The 23,193-nt window shown below is 35.6% G+C and overlaps 1 protein-coding gene across 1 annotated transcript in view; it reads right to left on the reverse strand.

Annotated features, from left to right (window-relative positions):
• The window catches only part of LOC138709970 (small conductance calcium-activated potassium channel protein-like), a 642,842-nt gene that overhangs the window by 49,189 nt on the left and 570,460 nt on the right, over positions 1–23,193 (reverse strand). The window contains exon 4 of the mRNA XM_069840652.1: positions 15,632–16,053. Within this exon, the coding sequence (XP_069696753.1) occupies positions 15,632–16,053 (422 nt within the window). The remainder of the gene's footprint in view (positions 1–15,631; positions 16,054–23,193) is intronic.

A 23,193-nucleotide genomic window follows, 5' to 3' on the forward strand; every position in this document is an offset into this window, starting at 1 on the left:
TCGCGACGACTGGCAACCATTTTGGGGAAGGACGAAAATTTCCGGGCAGTATATCTCGCGACTCTAATATGATAACACGATGATTTTGATGGCAAATGAAGGGTCTCGTCTACATCTGTAGATTTAAGGAAACGTATTGACGTAAAACCCATGTCTGTATCCTCGACACAACCACACTCCGATTTTTTCCAGGAAAATCAAAGAGAAAAGCGAAATGAGTGGGTAACCTCCTCTTGACAAACGTACTCTTAGACGTAAGTTTAGAAATATCGTGTTTATTCAGATATATAAACAACAATGGAAATATTATAAAGAAAGCGCTTTCCGAAATTATTTTTTAAATTATATGAAACTTTTATTACATGGCAGTCTTGTTCCTTCCTCTGAAAATTGCACTGTTGAATGCTCGCTATCACTATGAAATCATTAGAGACTAAGCGCCTAACTAACATATCCTTGTAGTAAATAATCATACTGGTGCCTTGGACCCGGGGCGGCCAGTGAAGAAAGTGAAAAGTGATTAGTGAAAGTGAAAAGTGGTGAGGTGAACGCGGGGTGGGGTGCAGACGACTTACCATCATGCCGCACGTAAGCGTGATACCTCGTCCACAGTAAGTGTTGGGAACAATGTCCCCATAACCTACGCACAGGAAAGTAATGGCGATCAACCACATGGAGTTTAGCAAGTTGGCATGTTCTTCGTCGTGGTACCTAGAGAAAACCAGCACCGTGTTGGTTTCATCGGGGACCCTCATCACAAGCTTGTGAGATTCTAAAAATAGTTCCCTCTTGTAGTAATTTTATAAACACAAAAAAGTTAAAAAATTTCACACATGCCCATGCAGTCTCAATAAACAAGACAAAAAAAGACAATCATCACTACGCTACAGCAAGACAAAAGATGCTTACATCACATTGACAGACCACAACGAAGATTTTGTATAAACAGTGATTAGTACTGTGACAGGGCGGGAGAGGGCATCACATTCAACAATCACCACAGAGGAAAGAATAACTGAAAAAACAGCTGAATACGAACAAAAACGAATCACAGTGACCAGTGAGAACAGTTTTCCGACGTGAGAGTTGTGTTAATTATTATAATATAATATTTACAAAATATGCATTTTATGTGTTTTGCAATGATAAAAGATGTTTTATAGAGGTGAGGGGTGTTATCTTTTTATGATTATTAGAGTTTGTTTAACGTGTATTCGGTGCAGAGGTCTGGTCTGCGTGATGGAGACTGTCGCTTTTGCGCAAGACGATCACAACAGACGGCTTTCGTTATTGAAGTGACAGAAGACAGTGCCAGTGTTGTGTCACTCATAGAAAGATGTGAGACAGGGAAAATATCAAGAGCATTTAGATCATTGTGTCAAGTTTAAAGCTGCAAATAAATCATTATTAAGTGCCACACTTAGTGGGTTTAAATTTATATTAAACAATATACACTAATATTACTGAAACTGTGAAATAAAATAGAATAAAATATCTTAGTTTAGAGGAATCCCGTGTTTAATTTAAGGTTAGGGTTGTTTTCTCCTACCTGTAGTTGTTGTTAATTTATTGTTTCTGCCTGAAAATATTTAAAAATGATTAAACTATAAAACATTTCGATTAGAATGTTAAATAACCGTTACAATCCAACAAAATATTTAACAACTATAACAATGAGTAGACTGTGGTGCGGATGGGCAGTATTTTCACTCTATCATGTCCATTGGGACGCGGAGGAGTTAGTAGAGAAGTCGGCACAGGAGCATTCTTACCGTGGGCCTCTTCTTGTTGGTTGCCAATGATTCGCTAGAATGTATTGAACATAGCACTAATGTAACTCTACAGCAAGTGCAGCTAGCAAGCTCTAGCTTCTAAAGGTTTTATAGCTCATCGTGCAACTTCTAATATGTACAGATTTAACGTCCGCTATAATCAAATTGCTAGGTTTTCACTTATAAAAAAATAAATCCAATATCTCAGTGAATATAAAACCAGCCAGAGCAATTTACTAAAAGAGGTTTCTTAACAGTGGAGGCTAGATTCTATGTATATAAAGGACGACGTAAAGAAATCGCCATTCACTAGAAACTAGTAATATTATTCTCAAACACATGTGAATAATATAATGGAAATCAAAAACTCAAAAATTATATATGCAAGAGATTCAATAATAAATAAGCTACTTCAATAGTTTATCTTTTCTGAATAACAAAAAGAATCAGGCCGTGCACAGACTATGAGATGAATCCATACCAATGACTAATATCAGCAATAACTGTAGTCGAAGATAGACATTGTGTAAGTGTGTAGAAGACTTGAAAGATGAGACGCGTATAAAACAACAAAACAGTCAGATGGAACAATGAACTAGATATTTACATGTCAGCATCTACAAGAAAAGGAAGAAAACAGTGACAAAATAAGTGATAAAATTTCTGCTAAGTTATAGTAGTAATAGTAATAGCAGTAATAATAATAATAATAAAAATGAGAAGAATAATTATTGCTAAACTCCATCTGGTTATGATCGCCATGCGCTTTGGCAAATTCTGTAGTTTTATGTAATCTCTACAAATTACTTAGTAATTTAAATAATTTGTCGCGAATATATTATTACAGGTTTCCGTAAGACAAAGTGACTTGTTGGGGATTAAACATAATAGCCTATTTTTTTCCTTGTTTTTTTTAATTAATTAGTTTCATGCATAAGCGTAAAGCTACAGACTCTAATCTAATAACGTTGGCTATAAAGCATTAGTGTTTTATTTTTAAATTTGAATTTGATTTGTCCTGTTCGTATTTAAATTAACTGTCACTTTTATTATGTTTAATTTTCGGTACTATGTAATTCACCTGAAATGTTCAAATATGAATATGAGTATATATTTATATAATAATAATTATATTTTACTGTGAAGGGCTAGTGAAATAAAAAAATATCAAACAATATACATAATAGCTGTACTGAATATGGGAACAGAACTCTTTCACATTGAGACGTAACACCGAGGCACCAACTGAAAACTAAAAGAATAAGGGTGTGAGGATATCCAAACAGCATTAACCAATTGGAAAAGGGCATGTAAGAACATTTATCAACAATAAACAAATTCAGAATCACTGATTGGCTCTTAGCTGTAAAGGATCAAATGTGAATTTTGGTCGAAAACAATTTCTAGTCATCTTCAGGACATCAATAAACGAAATAGTGATTGTACATTTTTGCCAACTTCCTGAAGACAATTTACAATTGGATTGCGTTGTAGTTTTTGCTACCATGCACATTTATCCATTATAAAACAATCAGACTTTCTAAGCTAATTAAAGCGTAATGGATTAAATCAATAGGCTACTACTTGGGGAAATCTACAATACTAATAATGGAAACAAAATGACACAGAAAAAAGTTGATGCCACTGATAACAGTATTGGCATCTAATTTGGACCAACAGTGATCAGCGACCAGCAATCGTTTCAGGTCAGTGTTGGTTCAAATACATCTGTCGTCGATTCATTGAGCGAGGTAATCTCAGATGTAACTGCATACACATTCAAAGGCGAACTCATTATTATTGAAAATGTTTATTGAATGTCCGTTACTTGTACTTATTTTGGAGTCCTGTACTCTTTCTAAGCTCTATTTCAATACAGGACGAAATAGGGAGTTAATTTATGGTTCAGTAATTTAATATTTACTTTTTGTAAGTCACATCAGAATCTTTCGGTGACCAATTAACCTTAAAAACGAATCACTGCGTGAGGTTTCGTAACTCTGAAAAAAAAAACCAGCCACTTACATTCTACTGATCCGCGTGGAATCATTTAATATTCTTCCAAATGTTTTGGTACACTGTCGTTCAAAGATATCTGACCTACGATTTCATGATCGTATAAGCGAACTTTCTAACGACGGATATCAGAAGTAAATATACAAACAATTGACAAACTTTGAAAAACAGTAGTTCTCAGTAGGTGGCACTATTATTGGGGCAATTAAAAAGTGTCGGGAAACCACTTTCCAAATTTGAAATATTTCAAAATTGAAACTTTTAAAAAAGAAATTTATAAAATTACTCATGATGTATAATAGAAATAAATGTGTGTATTTTTTTTTTACATTTTATTTCTGTGGACTATAATCATGTTTTTATTGAATATCACTGGATTTTGTCTAGTTGTCAATTTATATTAAATGAGTTTTTCTCTCTTTTTCTCTTTCTTCTTTTTTTGGTCTTCTATGTTATTTATTGATCTGAATTAAGTTACTTACTGTGTTTAGTAAACTGTCCTTGTAAATTTTATGTTATATTATTGGCTAAGACTACACCGTACACGAGCTTTGCTCTTACGGTAATGGCTAGAAACATTTTTGTTTAATATTTTTAATTTGTACTCACTAGCTAGCTAGTGAAATAAGAATTTATATACATTACTATAAAAAAGTAATAATGTAGATTAAGCATAAATTATTCTCACAATTGACAATATCAGCGGTTTCCAGCTAAACCCAGTGTTGTTTTATAATCAGCTGAGGGGGATGAAATATTCAATCCTATAATGCGAAAATATTTATGTACGCTTGGCAACACTGACTATTACCTTCGCCATCTATTCATAGAAGTAATAACTAAAGAAGCCACACTTACACCAACAAATTATCGATCACTATCTATTAGTAGGAACAGATATCTTCGAACGCCAGTGTAAACTGTAAAATCCCGAACACTTTATTTAAATACATAAGGTTGATGCATAAATTCATAGTGATTTTTTTCAATCCAAGATTATTTATTTTAAGTGGAGAAAATACATAAACTAATCAATAATATTATATTCTTGTACATTGTTTATGAATTACTCACAACGTACTGGTAGTTTTCCGGTTCTATGTCTGAAGTCAAGCAAATTTTGGAAGAGCAGTTTCGTTATTGAAGAGATTCCACAGAGATTGTTAGACACAGCGCGGAAAATATGAAAATCTGATGGAGCAATATGGTGGATGTGGAGTAAGCTCCAAACCGAGCTCTTGAACAACCGGATTTGTAATGCTAGCAGTATGCGGACGGGCATTATCATACTATAAAAATCACTTGAGGTAATTTTCTTGAATTACGGCCTCAAGGCGACTGAGTTGTTTGCAATAAATCTCAGCAGTGATGATTACAATCCTCGGAAACAATTCATGATAGATTACGTCTTCTTTGTCCCATCAGATGCACAACTTCAGAACATTAGATTGCTTGGATGGACACCAGCTTTTGAATTTTTTAGTAGGTTATTTTACGACGCTTTATCAACATCTTACAGTAGGTTATTTAGCGTCTAAATGAGATGAAGGTGATAATGCCGGTGAAATGAGTCCGGGGTCCAATACCGAAAGTTATCCAGCATTTGCTCATATTGGGTTGAGGGAAAATCCCGGAAAAAACCTCAACCAGGTAACTTTCCCCAACCGGGAATCGAACCCGGGCCACCTGGTTTCGCGGCCAGACGCGATAACTGTTTCTCCACAGGTGTGGAAACCAGCTTTCGAATTATGAGTTGCCTTCTTGTTAGGATTCAGCAATTTCTTTCAGTTCTTGATGTTGATATAAATGTATCATTTTTCGTCTCCAAAATGTTTAAGTTTGGGAGAAAAACGATCGATGTTATTGACGAGCTAAAAGATTACGAACAAGGAAAGATAACACGCTGATTTTTGTTGTTTTCGTTCAAGTGCGGTTCCAATACAGCCAATTGTTTAACACTTTTTCCAGAGAACGTACTTGTATATGTCGTACAATGGTTGATTGGTTACATTTCATCACATTAGCCAATTGTCAGGGCTGATTGACGTGGATTGTCTTAATTCACCTTAATCGATGGTCTTCATTAAATTCGGACGGTCTTCCTGAATATGATGGACCATTTACATCAGAGTTGCTCCCTTTGAAACGAGAAAACCATTTTCGTTCTGTACTTTCCCAGATGATTTTCTCCCCGTAAATGACACAAATGATTCTAGGAGCCTCCGATACTTTTACTTCTCGGTTGAACCAAACAAAAGGATATGACGAAAATCCTCGTTTTTATTCTACTTGACATTACATTTTCTTTAGCACATAGCTAAAACAAACTTTTTTAAAATTAAAAATGCAAGTTGTATTGAGTATCACAATACTATGATATTAATATCACAAATGACAAATACCAAATAAATTTCTTACAACAATTCTTCGAAATTATGCATCAACCTGTTACAGGCCTACTGAAGCTTGAACGAAGCTAAATATCCTCGCATCACACGATAAATGTAATGAAATCGCTTAATTAACCTATTATTTTATTTATTACATCTTTCTGTATTCACGTCATGGCGGATTATGTTTTTAATTAATATATTATTATAATTATTTTGTTATTTAATGACGCTGTATCAACTACTCGGTTATTTAGCGCCGATGGAATTGGTGATAGCGATATGGTATTTGACGAGATGAGGCCATAGATTGCCTAACATTCGCCTTACAGTTGGGGAAAACTTCGGAAAAATCCAACTAGGTAGTAGTTCATGCGGGAATTGAGCCCATGTCCGATTACAACTCTGGATCGGCAGGTATGTGCTTTAGCCAACTGAGCTACGTCGGTGGCTAATTAACCTGTTAAATGAAGCAAGATACTCTTCTTCATTCACTACGTTACACATGTCCATTATTACTGCACACAAAATTAGTAGTTCGCTTGGGTAGATTACAGCATCATATATTTTGTCTATTACATTACACACTATTTTTGATTGTTTCTTTCACACTTTGCGAAATCTACCGCAAGGGCCCGTTCTAACAGCAGTAACAATATTGGCAACATATGAAAAACGAAAAGAGATAATGAAAGAGTAACAGAGGTAGCTTCAAGGTCTATGACTGTTCCGAGGTAACAGGTATGCCAAGGTCTGTGACAGCCTCGAGATCATTGACAAGTAGGCCAAGTTTTATGACAGTCCTGAGATCTGTAACAGGTAGGCCGAGATCTGTGACAGCTTCTAGATCTGTAACAAGTAGGCCAAGGTCTGTGACAGAGATATACTCGAGATCATTCACAAGTAGGCTAAGTTTTATGACAGTCTCGAGATCAGTAACAGGTAGGCCGAGATCTGTGACAGTTCCTAGATCTGTGATAGGTAGGCCTGGGTCTAGTGATGGGTCGTTCGCGAACGAACTGACTCTTTTGAACGACTCCCTCCTTCGAGCTAGTAACGAGCTAGCCTGCTCGTTGAGAGCTGGTCGTTCGCGAGGCACTTCCAGCTCCTTCAGCTCGCGACTCTCAACCAGCTCACAGCTCGTTTCACGACTCCCGCTGTCGAATAACCAATAGCCTTCACTGCATGATCACGTGACATCTGCAGTTACTTTGAGAAAGACAGAGAAGATGAGACCGAGCCATACGCCGGTAGCGGACAGATGTGGAACTAATATTACGCGGCTTTCTATCAGCTGTCAGCTGGTGTGTGTGTAGAAAAATATACGTATAATATTATAACGTTTATGTTGCAGGCTTTGTTTTTTCATCTATTTTGTTTAACATAATACGATTGTCCCTGTTATCCTTCTGATTCCTAATGTCATAGATTAGACTATTATTGACAGTTTCGATATGTTACGCAACCAGCTCTTGAACGATGTCGTTCGCGAGCTGTCTAGCCTCTCTCGTGAACGAACGAGCTAGCAGCCAGCTCGCGAACGAAAGAGCTGACAACCAGCTCGTGAACGAACTGACTCTTTTGAACGACTCTCTCTTGGGAGCGCGAGCTGACGAGCTAGCTCGCGCCTAAGAGCCGGTTGGACCCATCACTACCTGGGTCTGTGACGTGTAGTCCCAAGGTCAGTTACTGGTAGGCCCGTGGTCTGTGACTGATAGCTCCGAGGTTTGTAACATGTAGAGCGAAGTCTGTGACAGTGTTATAGGGTCTGATGCGTGGATATGTAGAGATCTACGGTCTTACTAATAAAAACTCTATTTACAGACGTTTAACTGTCTTATACTTATACAATGAGTAGCTCGTTTATAAGTCGTGTGTAAATTCCTTACTAATAATCACTACATATGTCGTGTATAACAGTATAACTGTTACCGCAGCTACGTCATAGTTTCGTCATTACTTCATTACAAAATGTAATAGAATATCTGAGATTCTCTATTGCATCCGGTAGAGCAACCTAGTGTGCCGTGTTAAGTATCAATACAATTGGCTCTGATCGATTACACACTATATTTTGGTCAAAGAGTACAAGCTACAGCAATATTATTCTTACTTATTCTGTGCTCTTTGGTGTGTTCTACTGTGGTTACAAGGCATCTATCATCATAAAATGACAGTCGATACGAACAGCTGTTAAAGAGGCGGCCATTTTTTTTCTCTATATACAACGTTTAAACAAGGGTTTTCGTGTATATAACTACTGTAAAGCAATTCCCATTGTATAGTTGCAGACTGTTTATACATCCATCGCTTATGCATGGTTTATTAGTAACGTTTTCTGTCTCAACTCTGCATAAGTCTCGTATAAAAACTGTACAAGGTTTATTAGTAAGACCGCTAGTATTTAACTCTGTCTCTGTGCAATGTTACATTTGCGGTGAGGAGGCAAGGAGATGGGAGGAAAGTTGTAATGCTTTTCAATACGCTGACGACCACACTGTAATACAAGTCACTTTAAATTTAACTGCTACTGATCGACAGAGGTATAATCCGAGATCTGTATCCCTTGTGCTTGTAATAGTATTTATACGTAATCGGGTTATGGAGAATTCATTGCATACGTTGATAGCCCTGTAAAAACAATGGGAATTGTTTCTGGTTACGTCACAATTAATATGATGCCGATTCCTTGGTATATAAAATATATCACTTGGGGCGGGATGATGTTCTGTTCTGTCCTTTCATTTTATAGATTAAGTGATTTCATTACATTTTTCGTGTGCCGCGAAGTAGTGTAGCGTAATTCAAGTTTTACTAAATATATTTATGGTATTGACTTCCTTTCCCGATGTTCATTAAAATGCTTGATATTTCTGAAAAATGACTATATTGATTCCTCAAGAATCGATATGATTACATCAATTTTTCGTTCTTTTTTCTGCCAGAATCTCTTAGAGAATGTCACTACACTACGTGAGACAGGTAACTGGACTACAACTCTTTCGTGTAGTGCAGTAAATATTCTTTTTAATATAGTAAAAAACCAATGCTGTTTCTGAAGTTAGTTCTGAGAAGTACATGTAACGAACTTTCATTAAATGTTTTAATATTGTGACAGTTAAGAAATTGTCTTTTGCGTTAATATTGACATGCAGAATTTTATTTGATAATATTCAGGAATTATTTCGCTCCAGGATCAGGCTATTTCCGCCATTAAACCGAGCTTGTAGTTACATACGTTTAATTTGTTCCCATATTCTTGTTAATAGGCTGAAGTGCCCATAAAAGCGGCAGATATCTATACAGAATAAAATGTACTATACATTAAAGTCCTCATATATGAAAGGAATATCGTATTATGCGATTTAATGCCTTCAATATGAATTCTTAGTACATGTTCCGTATCTTCCAAGCTCTTAAATGTGAATTCGACATCGCTATAATCCATGTGCCTCAGTATACTATATCGTGATACATATCATAGTGGTCTATGTTTCTGGCCGGTAAACCAGATGACCTAATAATTAAATGTAATATGCTATTTCATCTTACACAATATCTTTAGGCCTACTTTGCCCGACTTCTCTTCAAAATATAGAATTACTCAGTACGTAAGTTGCGACTACATAGCCAGAAACATACAAAATTTGAATCATAATTGTTTGAAAACAAATTTAAATTAACTACAAGCAAAGTATGGCGAAAGTAGCTTAACCTGAAATATCTTATTTTCACTATTTAGAGCCTGCCTTTCAATTAAACATTTTATTTCAAATAATTTGTAGCATATCATGCAGATCTGAAAGTGTATATAAAATTGCGTGTTTTAAATATACGAAATTCTAAAAAATTATAAAATAATAAAGCTTCCTGTCATACAAAGATAATTTCGAAGAAGAAATCCTGTGCGGAGTAGATGCAGAACTTTTGGGTACATACACTGCGTTAAGAAAGAACAGGAGACAGTTCTTCATCCGACAGGGTGTAGATAAAAGAACTCCTAAGTTCTTCATCAGTAAGAAGTTCAGAGATATATATTACAATTTATCTTACAAGTAGTAGAGAAATGTCTCTGTTGTGTAATTGAAATTAATGTTTACGAAAATTATAAGTGTCTTCTTGTGGATGTGTCTAGATTTATAAACAGAAAGACAGGTTCTAAGACAGAAATTTTTATCAGCTTTCTTGAGATGACCACATCAGTTCAAGTTGTCTGTGAATTAAGTTACACTTACTAGGTATATACTTGTTTTGTTACGTGGGTTATATTAGTAACTGCTTTTTTTATAAATTAAGATACAAATCAACTTTATTTTAAAACTCTAATCGGAGATATGAGCGAAAAAATAAGATCCAATTACTGTAATGTCCACAATAAAAGGCCAAATCAATCTACTATCCAACAGATTTTCAATGTGGAGGAAGAAGCGAAGGTCTCTTAATTGAAGGGTCCAATCAAAGAGTACTTGAGAGCATGAATGGTTTAAATTTGTTTTCATGCGAAAATATAAAATTTGGAATTTAATTCAAGATCGGCAGGAATAACAGAATAAAACTAATAGACTAATTATCAAAATACACTGCAACCATTATTAAGCCTAAGGTTTAAAATCACAGAGAATCTGAAGTCTTGTAGCAGACTATTAAAGATACAAGGCAATAATGTCACCTCAAGATATTTTAATTGGTTATTTACAACGTTTTATCAACTGCTATATTTATCTAGCGTCTGAATGAGATGAAGGTGATAATGCCAGCGAAATGAGTCCAGGATCTAACGTCGAAAGTTTCCGGGCATTTTTCTCTTAGTGGTTTGAGGGAAAACCCTAGAGAAAAACCTCAACCAGGTAACTTATCCCAACCAGGATTTGAACTCGGGCCCGCTCGTTTCACGGTCAGACATGCTAACCGTTATTGCACCTCAAGATATTGAAGAATAATTTCTCAACTTCTGAAACAATACTAAATGTCTCAAAGACTTTCATCCAACTTCGTGAATACAGAAGGATCAATTATTAGAAAAATTCTTGCATAGGAACTCACGTCTGTCTCTACTGAACTGATGTGCTATAGGATGTTATAAAAAGTCGACGGTCTGAAGCGTTCCACCCCCGCCCAACTTCAAGATAAGCCTGGAATGGACTTCTGCCATTGGCTGAATAGCAATTATACTTCTCTCCTCCTCTGCCGGTAATGTTTACTTCTCCTGCCAGACATTATGGAACGAAGTATAGGTACTCGTCCACGATGCAACTTAAATTGCTTGCTATATCAAGCTGCGCAAGAAAAGTTGAGTTACTCAATGTGAACAACTGTATACTTGGAGAAATGCATATGTCACTTGTGTATCTATTACAAATATAGAGTCAATAAGGGACCAAGTTATCGTTATATTTTCAACAAAACATTATAGTATTTTGTTTTCAATATTTGCAAAAGATGTAATATATTTCTAGGTTATTGTATGACCGAGAAAGAACAATGGATATGAGATCTTACAATGATGTTGAACCATGAAAGATGCAGTTGCGTATGTATTACATAAACTAACCTAAATTAATAGGTACTCAATTAAACTGAACCTAACCTAATGCAAATTATTACAAGGAAAGATAAGGATTCCTTTTCAAATAATGCACTACTCTCATAAAAGTCCTTTTTCTACCGTCTGTTTGTCGATTTTTGAACTACTAAATACTTCTAACTGTTCAGAAAGGATGTAGATAATGTTTATTGTCAAAAACAGAAAATATGACAATTTCATTCTCCTGTCGAAAATTTATCACCTTGTAAAATCTTCACGGAAAGCTAAGGTCCCTTTTACTGTGGAACATCACATAATATGTGTACTGTGCTGTATATTGGTAGAATAAAGAAGCACAAGTCCCATATTAGAACCCAGTTTCAAAATATTTTTACTAACTTTTTTTTTTTGTAATCTGTAGTTTAAATATCTACTTTATTTCAACATTACTGTTACGAAACCCTGGCACGTTGTACCCAATTACTGAATTAAAATAAATTAATAACATTTTACTTTTATAAACTCTAGCATTTAAAACCTTTTTTTTTCTAAAATAGATCTCATAAAGCATTTTTCGAAAATAGGTCTCTTGATGCAGGGATACACCGATTTAATCTATATGGGTCTCATAATGCTTTAACTTGCACGAAAAATTATACCATATTTGATTTTTGATCATAAATTAATTTGAAATTTACAATATAGATATTAGATATTTTAGTAAGTGGACATTTAAAATATTTGGATCTTACGTGTGTACTACACAGATGATAGGACATTTCGTTACATAGAACCTTGTCGTCATAAGCAATAGGTCAGACTATATTTAAAATATTACGTACTTGACTTATTTAAACCTAAATTGCATTGTGAATATTGATATTAAATTCAATTTAGCTACATATTCATGTGAAAATATTTGTATGACATTCAAAATTTACATTCTTTGAAGATTTTACTTTATACTAGACATCGTAACTATTAACATCAAAATAAAGTAAATTAAAGACGCTATGTTTTATCGAAAGCGGATCACAGAGTGAAGTTATTCGGCTAATCACTGAACTATTATTTACAAGAAAATGAAACCTATGTCTCAGAAAATCAAGTCTTAGGTTGAAATCAAAGAACATGCGAGATATCAGAAAAAAATAATTTGAATAAAACTGAATGCATTTAGCAAAGACAATTGATTTTTTTAGAACAAACTAATAATATTGTTGACTGACCCATCTGATGAAGGAGACTGTCAATAACTTATATATGAACAAATAATTTACCTACTCGTATTTTTTTAAATAATATTACAAGCTTAAAGAAATCGCAAAAAAAAAAATTGTTTACAATGAAAGTGACTTAAATATTTATTTCACATAAAGATTTAATAAAATATATCTTTTTTATTACACCGAATGTGATTAAATAAGAAAAAAAGAGCACAATAAATTAAATTTAAGACTTTATTATACCTACTGTAGTGGCCATCTCAATTAGCTGTTAAAATCAAACGCTGTAGTAGACATTGTTACATAACAAAAATAATACTTGTTTTTTATGTATTATGCGTAAATATCGAAATATTATAAAGAAAGGGCGGTAACATATATGATAAGGTAAATGTGGAAAAGGCGACATTTCATAATGCAGAAACAATGCAACATATTACCATTCATATTGAAAACATTACAATTCGAGAACAGAGCATTTGATCATTCCGAATATTTGACGTTTATACGAAGATACATAAATTATGTGATATATAACCGTAATTAAAAATAAACTTCAATATTTACTTGCATAGTTTATTATAAAGTTATGCATGCCATGAAGGCGTTTGGGGGACATGGATGTAGAACTACAGTATATACTTTCATGCATGCACTAGAATGTGATGTAATCGGCACCACGCTACGACCATCTTTTACCCCCGGGAAAAATCTGGTACTTAATTCGACAGGAGGCTGATTGGAGGAGCGTTCCAGAGGTTTATTTTATGGAAACGAGAAAAATCCTTCAACCAATCAGGATTGAACGCGGATCTTCCAGTCCCTAGCAAGTTGATTTTACCAACTAAGCCACCCAGCCGTCATATAGTTTATCATAATAATAAATAATAATAATAAATTATTATTATTATTATTAATATTATTATTATTATCTTTGCTCTAGAATATGCCATTAGGAAAGTTCAGGATAACAGAGAGGGTATGGAATTGAACGGGTTACATCAGCGGCTTGTCTATGCGGATGTAGTGAATATGTTAGGAGAAAATTCACAAAATATTACGGAAAACACGGGAATTTTACTTGAAGCAAGTAGAGATAGGTTTGGAAGTAAATACCGAAAAGAAAATTTATTTATTTGGTTATTTAATGACGCTGAATCAACTACAATATTATTTAGCGTCGATGGAATTGGTGATAGTGAGATGATATTTGGGGAGATGAGGCCGAGGATTCGCCAGAGGTTACCTGAAATTTGCCTTACGATTGGGGAAAACCTCGGAAAAACCCAGCCAGGTAATCAGCCCAAGAGGGAATTGAACCCGTACCCGAGCGCAATTCCGGATTGGCAGGAAAACGCCTTAGCCGATAGAGCTACGCCGGTGGCTCGAAAAGACAAAGTCTCGTGACGAGAATATTGTACGTAATGGAAATATAAAAATTGGAAATTTATCCTCTGAAGAGCTGGAAAACTCAAATATCTTGGAGTAACAGTAGCAAATACAAATGACACTCGAGAGGAAGTTAAATGCAGAATAAATGTGGGAAATGCTTGTTATTATTCGTTTGAGAAGCTTTTGTCATCCAGTCTGCTGTCAAAAATGCTGATAGTTGGAATTTATAAAACAGTTATATTACCGGTTGTCCTGTATGGTTGTGAAATTTGGACTCTCACTTTGAGAGAGGAACAGAGATTAAGGGTGTGTGAGAATAAAATTCTTAGGAAAATATTTGAGGCTAAGAAGAATGAAGTTACAGGAGAATGGAGAAAGTTACACAACGCAGAACTGCACGCATTGCATTCTTTATCTGATATAATTAAGAATATTAAATCTAGATGTTTGAGGTGAGCAGGGCATGTAGCACGTATGGGCGAACCCAAAAATGTATATAGTGTGTTAGTTGGGAGACTGGAGGGAAAAATACCTTTGGGGAGGCCGAGACGTAGATGGGAGCATAATATTAAAATGGATTTGAGGGAAGTGGGATATGATAGAAGCTGGATTAATCTTGCACAGGATAGGGACCGATGGCGGGCTTATGTGAGGGCGACAATGAACCTTCAGGTTCCTTAAAAGGCACAAGTATTATTATTATTATTATTATTATTATTATTATTATTATTATTAACGATGCTGTATTCCGGTTGACCAGTAACTGACTTGAGCTTCTTCAGATGTATTACATTATCGTCCTATTGGAAAATGATTAGGCCTACTGGAAGATCTTGTAAAAAAAATGGCAATGAGACACTAGGCCTTCGGTCTGAATGAGATGATTGTTTTTATTCATATTAAAAATCTTCATAAAATCTCACTACAACTTGAAGAACGGTATCTGTCTTGTTTTGTGAATATGTGTCACAGGTTTCGAAATATTAAATAAATATTTATTGGGTAAGATTTTAAACTATAAAGGCTTACAGATTACTACTTTTCTTTTATCCATTCTGTAAATCTGAATGAAACATTAGGCTATAATTCTAAGTGTGGCATCTGTCTTGTTTTGTAAATGTGTGTCCAAAATTGGGAAACATGAATAAATACTTAATTTGAATATCATTTAAATGTATAGGAACTTCCAAGTTATTATTTTAAAGAACCGAGTATACTTGAAGGGCAATTTTGTAGTCATTGCTTCTGCATTGCGACTATGATGTATTATAATGTGAGGTGTCTTGTGTGACTGTACGCGAGGCCACTTACCTTTCGCACTGCCTCAACGTCCAACTGGCAATGATCCACAGAGAGACCATGAATACCAGCAGCACAGTACCGGGGCAAATGGTCATGAGAGTCTTGAGCACGAATCTTGTATTGAAATTGATGCGGTTCAGAGCACCGATACTCCTGGAAGAAGCGTCAGTAAACAGTTTGCTATGCAGCAGCATGACTCTGCAGATGAGGTAGAGGCGGAGGAACATGGGCAAGGACAGGGTGACGTCGTACGGCACCCATTTCGAGCCGATGTCGCCGCCCTTGTTGGCCAGTTTCGTGGTCCACAGGAAGTAGTACTCGCCCGGGATCGGGTGCACCGCGCAGATGCCGAGCTCCAGCCCGATCTGGGAGATCCTCTGCCACGTCATAGCGATCCGCCAGTCGTCGGCGCAGTTGTCGATCATGAACAGCTGCAAGCAAGAAACAAACACATCATCATCATCTGTCAATGAGTGGCCATTGTAAGTCATAAACAAGGAGTGACAGATCGAGTGTCTAATTATCCATTTCGTAATACAAGAATAATGACAATGGAACATGAGAGTCAGGACTACAGTGAAGAATGGGAGAGAACCAGAGAGAAAAAGGGAAAGTGCATTAGATGGTCAGCAAGAATATTAGACGAAGAAAGAAGATTGGAAGCAGGAAAGGGGAAGAGATACTGTAAATGAAAATAATATGGAAAACATAAGAGAAAAAGAAGAAAGTAGAAAATAAAGGAAGAGCGAATAAGAGAAACAAAAAGAAAAAGTGAAGAACGATAATAAGCAAAAGAGAGAAACAGAAAAAGGAGAAGTGAAGAGAGAGAAAATGAATGTAAAAAAGAGACAGCGAATGTTTTAGTTCGTTATTTAACGACGAAGTATTAACTACTGAGTTATTTAGCGCAGACAGAATTGGTGATAGCGAGATGCTACGCGGCGAGATGAGGTCAAGGATTCGCCATGAATTACCTGACATGGAACATGGGTGGAAAAATGGATAAAACCCAACGAGGTAATCAACCCAAGCGGGAATGAAACCAAGTCCTAGTGTAACTTCAAATTAACAGACAAACGCGCCATCCATCTGAGCTACACCGGTGGCAAAGAGATAAAGATGAAAAGAAGAGGCAAAGAAAGTGAAAAAAGAAAAGAGAAGAAGGGGAAAGTGACTAAGAAAAAGAGATAAATAGAGAGAGAAAGAAGGAAAAAGAATAAGAAAAGAAAGGGAAGATGAGGAAGCCAAAGAAGGGAGAGAGAATGAAAACTAAAAAGGGGAAGGAAACTGAGAAAAAGTGAGTGGAAAGATGTGAAAGTTAAGGAAGGGAAATGGAATAAGGAAGAGAAAAAATAGAAAGCGAAGAAAGGAAGAGAATGAGAAGGAAAGAGGAAGAGTGATGAAAAACAAAGATAACCATGAAAACTAGAAAGCAAGACGGAAAAAAAGGGAACGAAGTAAGAAAGAAAGAGTGAGAAAAGCAGAGGACGAAAAAGAGAAAGCCAAATTAGGAAAAGAAGAAGAAAGAAAGAAAGAAAGAAAGAAAGAAAGAGGAAGAATTAGGGAAAATAAAGGAAATCACAAAGAGAAAGCGCAAAAAGAAAATATTAAGAGTTACAGTAATAAGAAAGAAAAACCGAATGAGAAAAAGAAAAAGGAGAAAGCAAAGACACGGAAATAATGACAAAGAACGAAGAAAAATAAGGAAAAACGAAGAGAGTCAAAAATAAATAGAAAGCGAAGGAAGAAAAGAAAGAGAAAGAACGAAAGAAAATGAAAAAAGAGAAAAAGAAAGCAAAGAAGAGACCAAGAAAGGAAAGAGGAAAATAGAGGAAATCACAAAGAAAGAAAAAGTAAAAAGAGGGAAAGAAGAAAGAGGCAGAAAAGAAGGTAATGAGAAAAAGGCAGAAACAAAAAAGAGGAAGCAGAGACGGAAAAAAATAAAAAAGGTAGAACGAGGAAAACAAGGAAAATCACAAAGAAAGAGAAAGCGAAAAAAAAGAAAGAAAGACAAGAGGTAAAAGTAAGAAAGATGACAAATAGAGAGAGAAGTACAACGGGAAATAGGAAGGTTGAAAGGATAGGAAAAGAAAGAACGTTAAAGAGAAGAGAAAAATTAACAGAAAGAAACCAAGCAGGAATGAGAAAAGGAAAGAGAAGAAGCGAATAAGAATATAGAAAAAAGGGAGGAATGTAAATGTAAAAGAGAAGACATAAAGAGTGGAAAGGAGAGCAACAGAAAGAGATGAATATGCAAAGAAGAAGAGAGTGAGAGAGAGAGGAAAACGGAGAAAAGAAAAAGGAGGAAGAGATGCAAAAGAGAGAAAGGTGGCGAGAATGACAGATATTTAGTCCTCTGGGGAAAATGTCAAATTGCCGTAAGTTGGCAATGTTCTTAAATCTTAATAAATATTGACTCATGTATATTGATAGGTCATCAAAACTCGTAGTTTTCTCGTGTTAGCGTCAATTCTTCACCAATGTAATAATCCCCTACAGTAACCTGTTGCTAATTGGCCATTTCTTGCACAGAGGGTTGCCGGATTAACTAGAATGCTTAAAAATGTCGTTAAATGTAATGTTATATATAAAATGCGCTAACACTTGTACATTGAAACTCAATTTTCCACATGTGAACAGCGAGTGCATACTGTACGTATATATGTACAAGTAATACAGCAGAACATATGGTACCGGTGCCAATTTCCCAGAAAACTATCACAGTAGAAGTGTTATAGATATCCAACAAGGAAAACACAGTGCGCAGAAACCATCGGGCGTGACTGTCTCGCGCAGATGACGTATGCTCCCGTTCCCAGCATGCTCTCACGCCTACTGCAGGAGGGTAAGAGGGGTATAGCATGCTCGCCGCTAAGAGTACGAGCTGAGTTTTGCTTGTAGGGTACCTAGAGGAAGTACACTAGGAGGAGGCCGGATTAGCGAGAGTGCAGTGCCACAGTGCAGTCATGCCGTTTAGCGCACGACGCGACGGTGCATTCTCCTCCATTCGCCTTCTCCACGCAATGTGACGTAAGTCGCGGACTTCAGTCTGTCATTCACGTCGTACATCCTTACATCTGGTGTAATAACAATCTGTGGCGTTGCTTGAACATGTCCAGTGCTTTGTTTCGCGTCGAGTGGGAGGAAGAATTCTTTTGTGCTTCATGAAGGTAAACCATATTATTTAATATGTTCTAAAACGTTGAATGTATTATCAATGTACAATATCAACCGACATTTCAGAATTAGCCATTCCCAAGAATATGGTACTCGTCTGTCGGGTACACAACGGAAAAGAAAACTCCATGAACTAAAGGAGACTTTCTATTGTAGCAAAACACGTGACCAGCAAGGAATTTCACCCGTCAATATTCTGCGTGCTAGCTATAGAGTTGTGAAACTGATAGCTGAAAATAGCAACCCCTTTTCAGATGAAGAATTCGCAAAAGACTTAATTGAAACCATAGCAGAGGAGATTTGCCCCAGTATGATGAATTGTAGAGTGGAAAATCATAAGGGGCTTAGTACAAAATTAATGATTTTGAAATAATAGAAACAATTTAAATTTTATTCCTTACTCATAAATTGAAACCAAAAACCAATACATGTATACCTCTGAACTTACAAAAAAGAGTAAATGAAACCATGGACACATTTAGAACATTAAACATATAAAAAAAAATAAAACGAACTCATTATTTAGGGAAAGAGCTAAAGAGTACCATTTTCCTACAATAGGGGCTAAGTTCTGCAATTATGTTAGACGAATGAAACACCAGCATATCACATTTTATGAACACAGTTCTTTATAAAAGTCATGATACTGTTCCTCTAAATATGGCAGGATTGCTAAAAAGTTTTTTTTTTTCTCAGTACTAATCTTATTTACGAAATGTTGTCTATGAAATAAGGCACTCCGAATATCATTCATCATCACTCCTTTCATGAAAACGCGGATGAGTCCCCAGACCTCCATATCAGAACGTATGTTCTTCATTAACATAACGCCTTGGCCTTCTGATGAAACTCTTAGCCGTGATGCCTTGGATATTTTCAGTTGATTTGTACTGACAAACATGTCTGCTTTTTGCTGCATGCTCAGGAACTATTCTAAATAGCTGTGAAGACCTTGCAGACAGGACAATCTTATTGACATCACCCAGTATAAATGCAGACATTATTTTTTCCTATTTGGCCAAAATCGCTGTCACACTCCAGAAATCTATGACCATTCACCAAACATTTCAAGTCAATGCTTTCAAACACTCCTACTGTTACAAAATAACATCATTCTGTTATTATTCTGGCCTGCACAGTTGTCACACCAGATTATGAGGTTCTTTTTGTGTGTTATAACTCCTGCAATCTTATTTCCTCCACGATCTGCTGCTCCTTCATGCCACATACACATAATCGCGTAATTTGCATCAGACACATGCACACAAAAGTTATAGCACGAGAATTGTTGCCGATAAAACATTTCACTGTGGGTGAGCGAGGGTACAAATAAAAATTCCTCCAAATCCATGACAGTCGTACAATGTATCACTACCTGGCTGTCATGTTTCATGTTCAGTATGGCCTTTTCACTTTTTCTGTGATGACTTTCCAACTGACGAACGAATACATTATCATTTTTTGGATTGGAACGTTTTATGTCACAGTTCAATCGAGCACACACTTTGCATGTGTTTGTTCTAGGGCTTTGAAAGGAGAGGTTAGGAAAGTCCTCAAGAAAAACCTTTCTGTAGTACTTGTAAGTCACACGAGTACTTGGACGTTGTTTTTTGAAAACAGAGTATAATCTGTAAACATTTAAGTCAGGGCTCAAGTATTCTTTTTGTGATTTTACCCTGTTATATTGACTTATGCACCGTGGGATTGACTGAATATGATTTCTGACTTCATTACGTTCTTCAGCAGTGTATTTTGATGGAGCTGGGTGGTTTGGTCTTTTGGCGTTGTAAATAGTGGCCCCTAGCTTTTTTTTCTTCAGAGGAACTTCAATCTTTTTCTTTGTAATACCAAATACGTTCAAGAATGTTGCTCTGCATATCTGAATAGTGCTCCCTTTCCGATCCGGTAACGAGTAAAATACAGTGCTTCGTCAGCGACTTTGTGTGGGATCGTTCCTGGGTTAGGTTCCATGGCATCTCCTCCCAACCTCTGATGTGTGCATGAGGCCCAGAAATTATGTGCCCTGAGATTTAAAATCCTCCATATATAATTTATCGAAGAAGTCCTTTCTATGATTGTATGATAAATTCTTATATTAATAATGACACTTGCATGTTACCTAAACGAAAAAACATGTTTGTAGTCTAATGAATAATATGAATAAATTATAATTAATTTTTGTTGTATTACGCAGGTTATGTCAAGTAAAGATATCACGGAAAAGACACTGTACATTTTGTTCTGGCTTATTTTCTTCCTCTCACAGTCTTCTTATTGACAGACACATATTGCTTTTCTGCCACTTTCAGCTTTTTCTGTTGTCTAAAAGAGTCTTTCCGTCTTTTAGATATAGACGCAATTGTGCACTCACCATCAGCTATGTTGTCAAATCATAACTGAACCAGCTGCAAAGAACATAGCTCATTGTGAAAGGAACAGCTGCTCATCATAACATCCACTCCATCTACTGAGTGCTGTACGAACAACTTCCAGTGTCATTACAACATAGCCCTTTATGGAAATGGTACACTGGCGATGTTACATAGTTCCTTAGGAGATAAAATAAATGTCATCAAAATGATACTTAGCCCCTTATGATTTTCCACTCTACAATTCGTTTAAAATACTTAGCCTAGGAAGAACCGCAATACTGTCCAGAATAGCAGAAATGAACTCCGACATAGATGACCAATTAAGATTTATGATAAAAGGTCTTACATGGTACGCTTTAGCCTTAGACGAGTGCACTGATATTAAGCATACAGCACAATTACCTATATTTCTTAGAGGAGTAGACAATGAATTACATGTGTTTGAAGAATTCCTGACTCTAGTACCGATAAAGGAACACACTTCAGGTGGAGATATTTTTGAGGCACTGCACATGGTTGCTTGCAAGTATGAGCTATCGTGGGAGAAATTGGTATCATTAACAATGGACGAAGCACCCTCTAAGATAGGTCACTCTCGTGGATTGATAGGTCAATTTTATGAGTTTCTGAATGAAGTAGGAATATCTAGAAATTCTGTGAAAATGGTACACTGTATTACTCAGAAACATTATGTACAAAATCAGCAAATTTAGCAAACGTAATGTCAGTAGTGCTGAAAGCTGTTAATTTAATTAAATCTAATTCACTGCGGCATCGATAATTTCAAGAATATTTATAGAACATATGTTGTGATTACCACGATTTAACTTACTACTGTCAAGTCCGTTGGCTAAGCAGAGCTAATATGCTTAATCGCTTCTACAATATCCGTGCGGCAATAGACTCCTTAAGGGAACACAATATGGTCATCCCTGAAATATCCGATAGCGAGTGGATTATGTATCTTGCCTTTTTAACGGATTTGTGTGATCATTTAAATCGGTTTAATACCGTCGTAAAAGGGAAAAATAATAATAATGGTAATAATAATAATAATAATAATAATAATAATAATAATAATAATAATAATAATAATAATAATTTTTTATTTAGCTATACTGACAGAGTTAAGGCCATAGGGCCTACTCTTACATTTTACCAGGTCACAAAGTATACAAGCATTGAAAATTTAACAAAAAGTTAAAGAACAGAATACTAACATATTACAAAAAATAATAATAATAGCGTAATAAAATCGACACTAAACAACATGAAAATAATACCATAATAGAAAAAAAGAAAGTAAAATATATTGGAATATAGTAAAAGCAACTCATTTAGAAGAAATAGTTAATATGGAAACCGTAAGGAAGAAAACAAAATGGAATGTAATAAAATAATAATAAAAAGAAAAGAAATACGAAAATTAGATAAAGTTCACAATAAAAAGTGTATGATAATAAATTCATCTGGTGATCAAGAGAACAAAAAAGGGGAAAGGAAGGAAAAGAAATATATATATATACATATATATATATATCTTTACAAAACTATCGCAGAGAAAAGGGCGACGGACCCAGGACAGAATATTTAGTGAAGGTGTTATACCGTCAGAATCACTCCATCGTGGATATGACAGATGCGATTAAGTTATTTATGGGTAAACTAAAGCTATGGTTGCATCAGCTGCAGAAGGCAGAATTATATCATTTTCCACGTCTCAAATCATTAGTAAACCAAAAGGTTCATGTTATTACGAAATACCAACCTGTTCTGGAAATGTTGTTTTATGACATCAGTTATATGAATGTGGAAAGATAATATTTGAAAATCCATTTGCAGTCAAACCAGAAGAAGGAAAAGAAATATATATATCTTTACAAAACTATCGCAGAGAAAAGGGCGACGGACCCAGGACAGAATATTTAGTGAAGGTGTGATACCGTCAGAATCACTCCATCGTGGATATGACAGATGTCATTAAGTTATTTATGGGTAAACTAAAGCTATGGTTGCATCAGC

Source organism: Periplaneta americana, chromosome 12, assembly GCF_040183065.1.
Source record: "Periplaneta americana isolate PAMFEO1 chromosome 12, P.americana_PAMFEO1_priV1, whole genome shotgun sequence".
Lineage (NCBI taxonomy): Eukaryota > Metazoa > Arthropoda > Insecta > Blattodea > Blattidae > Periplaneta > Periplaneta americana.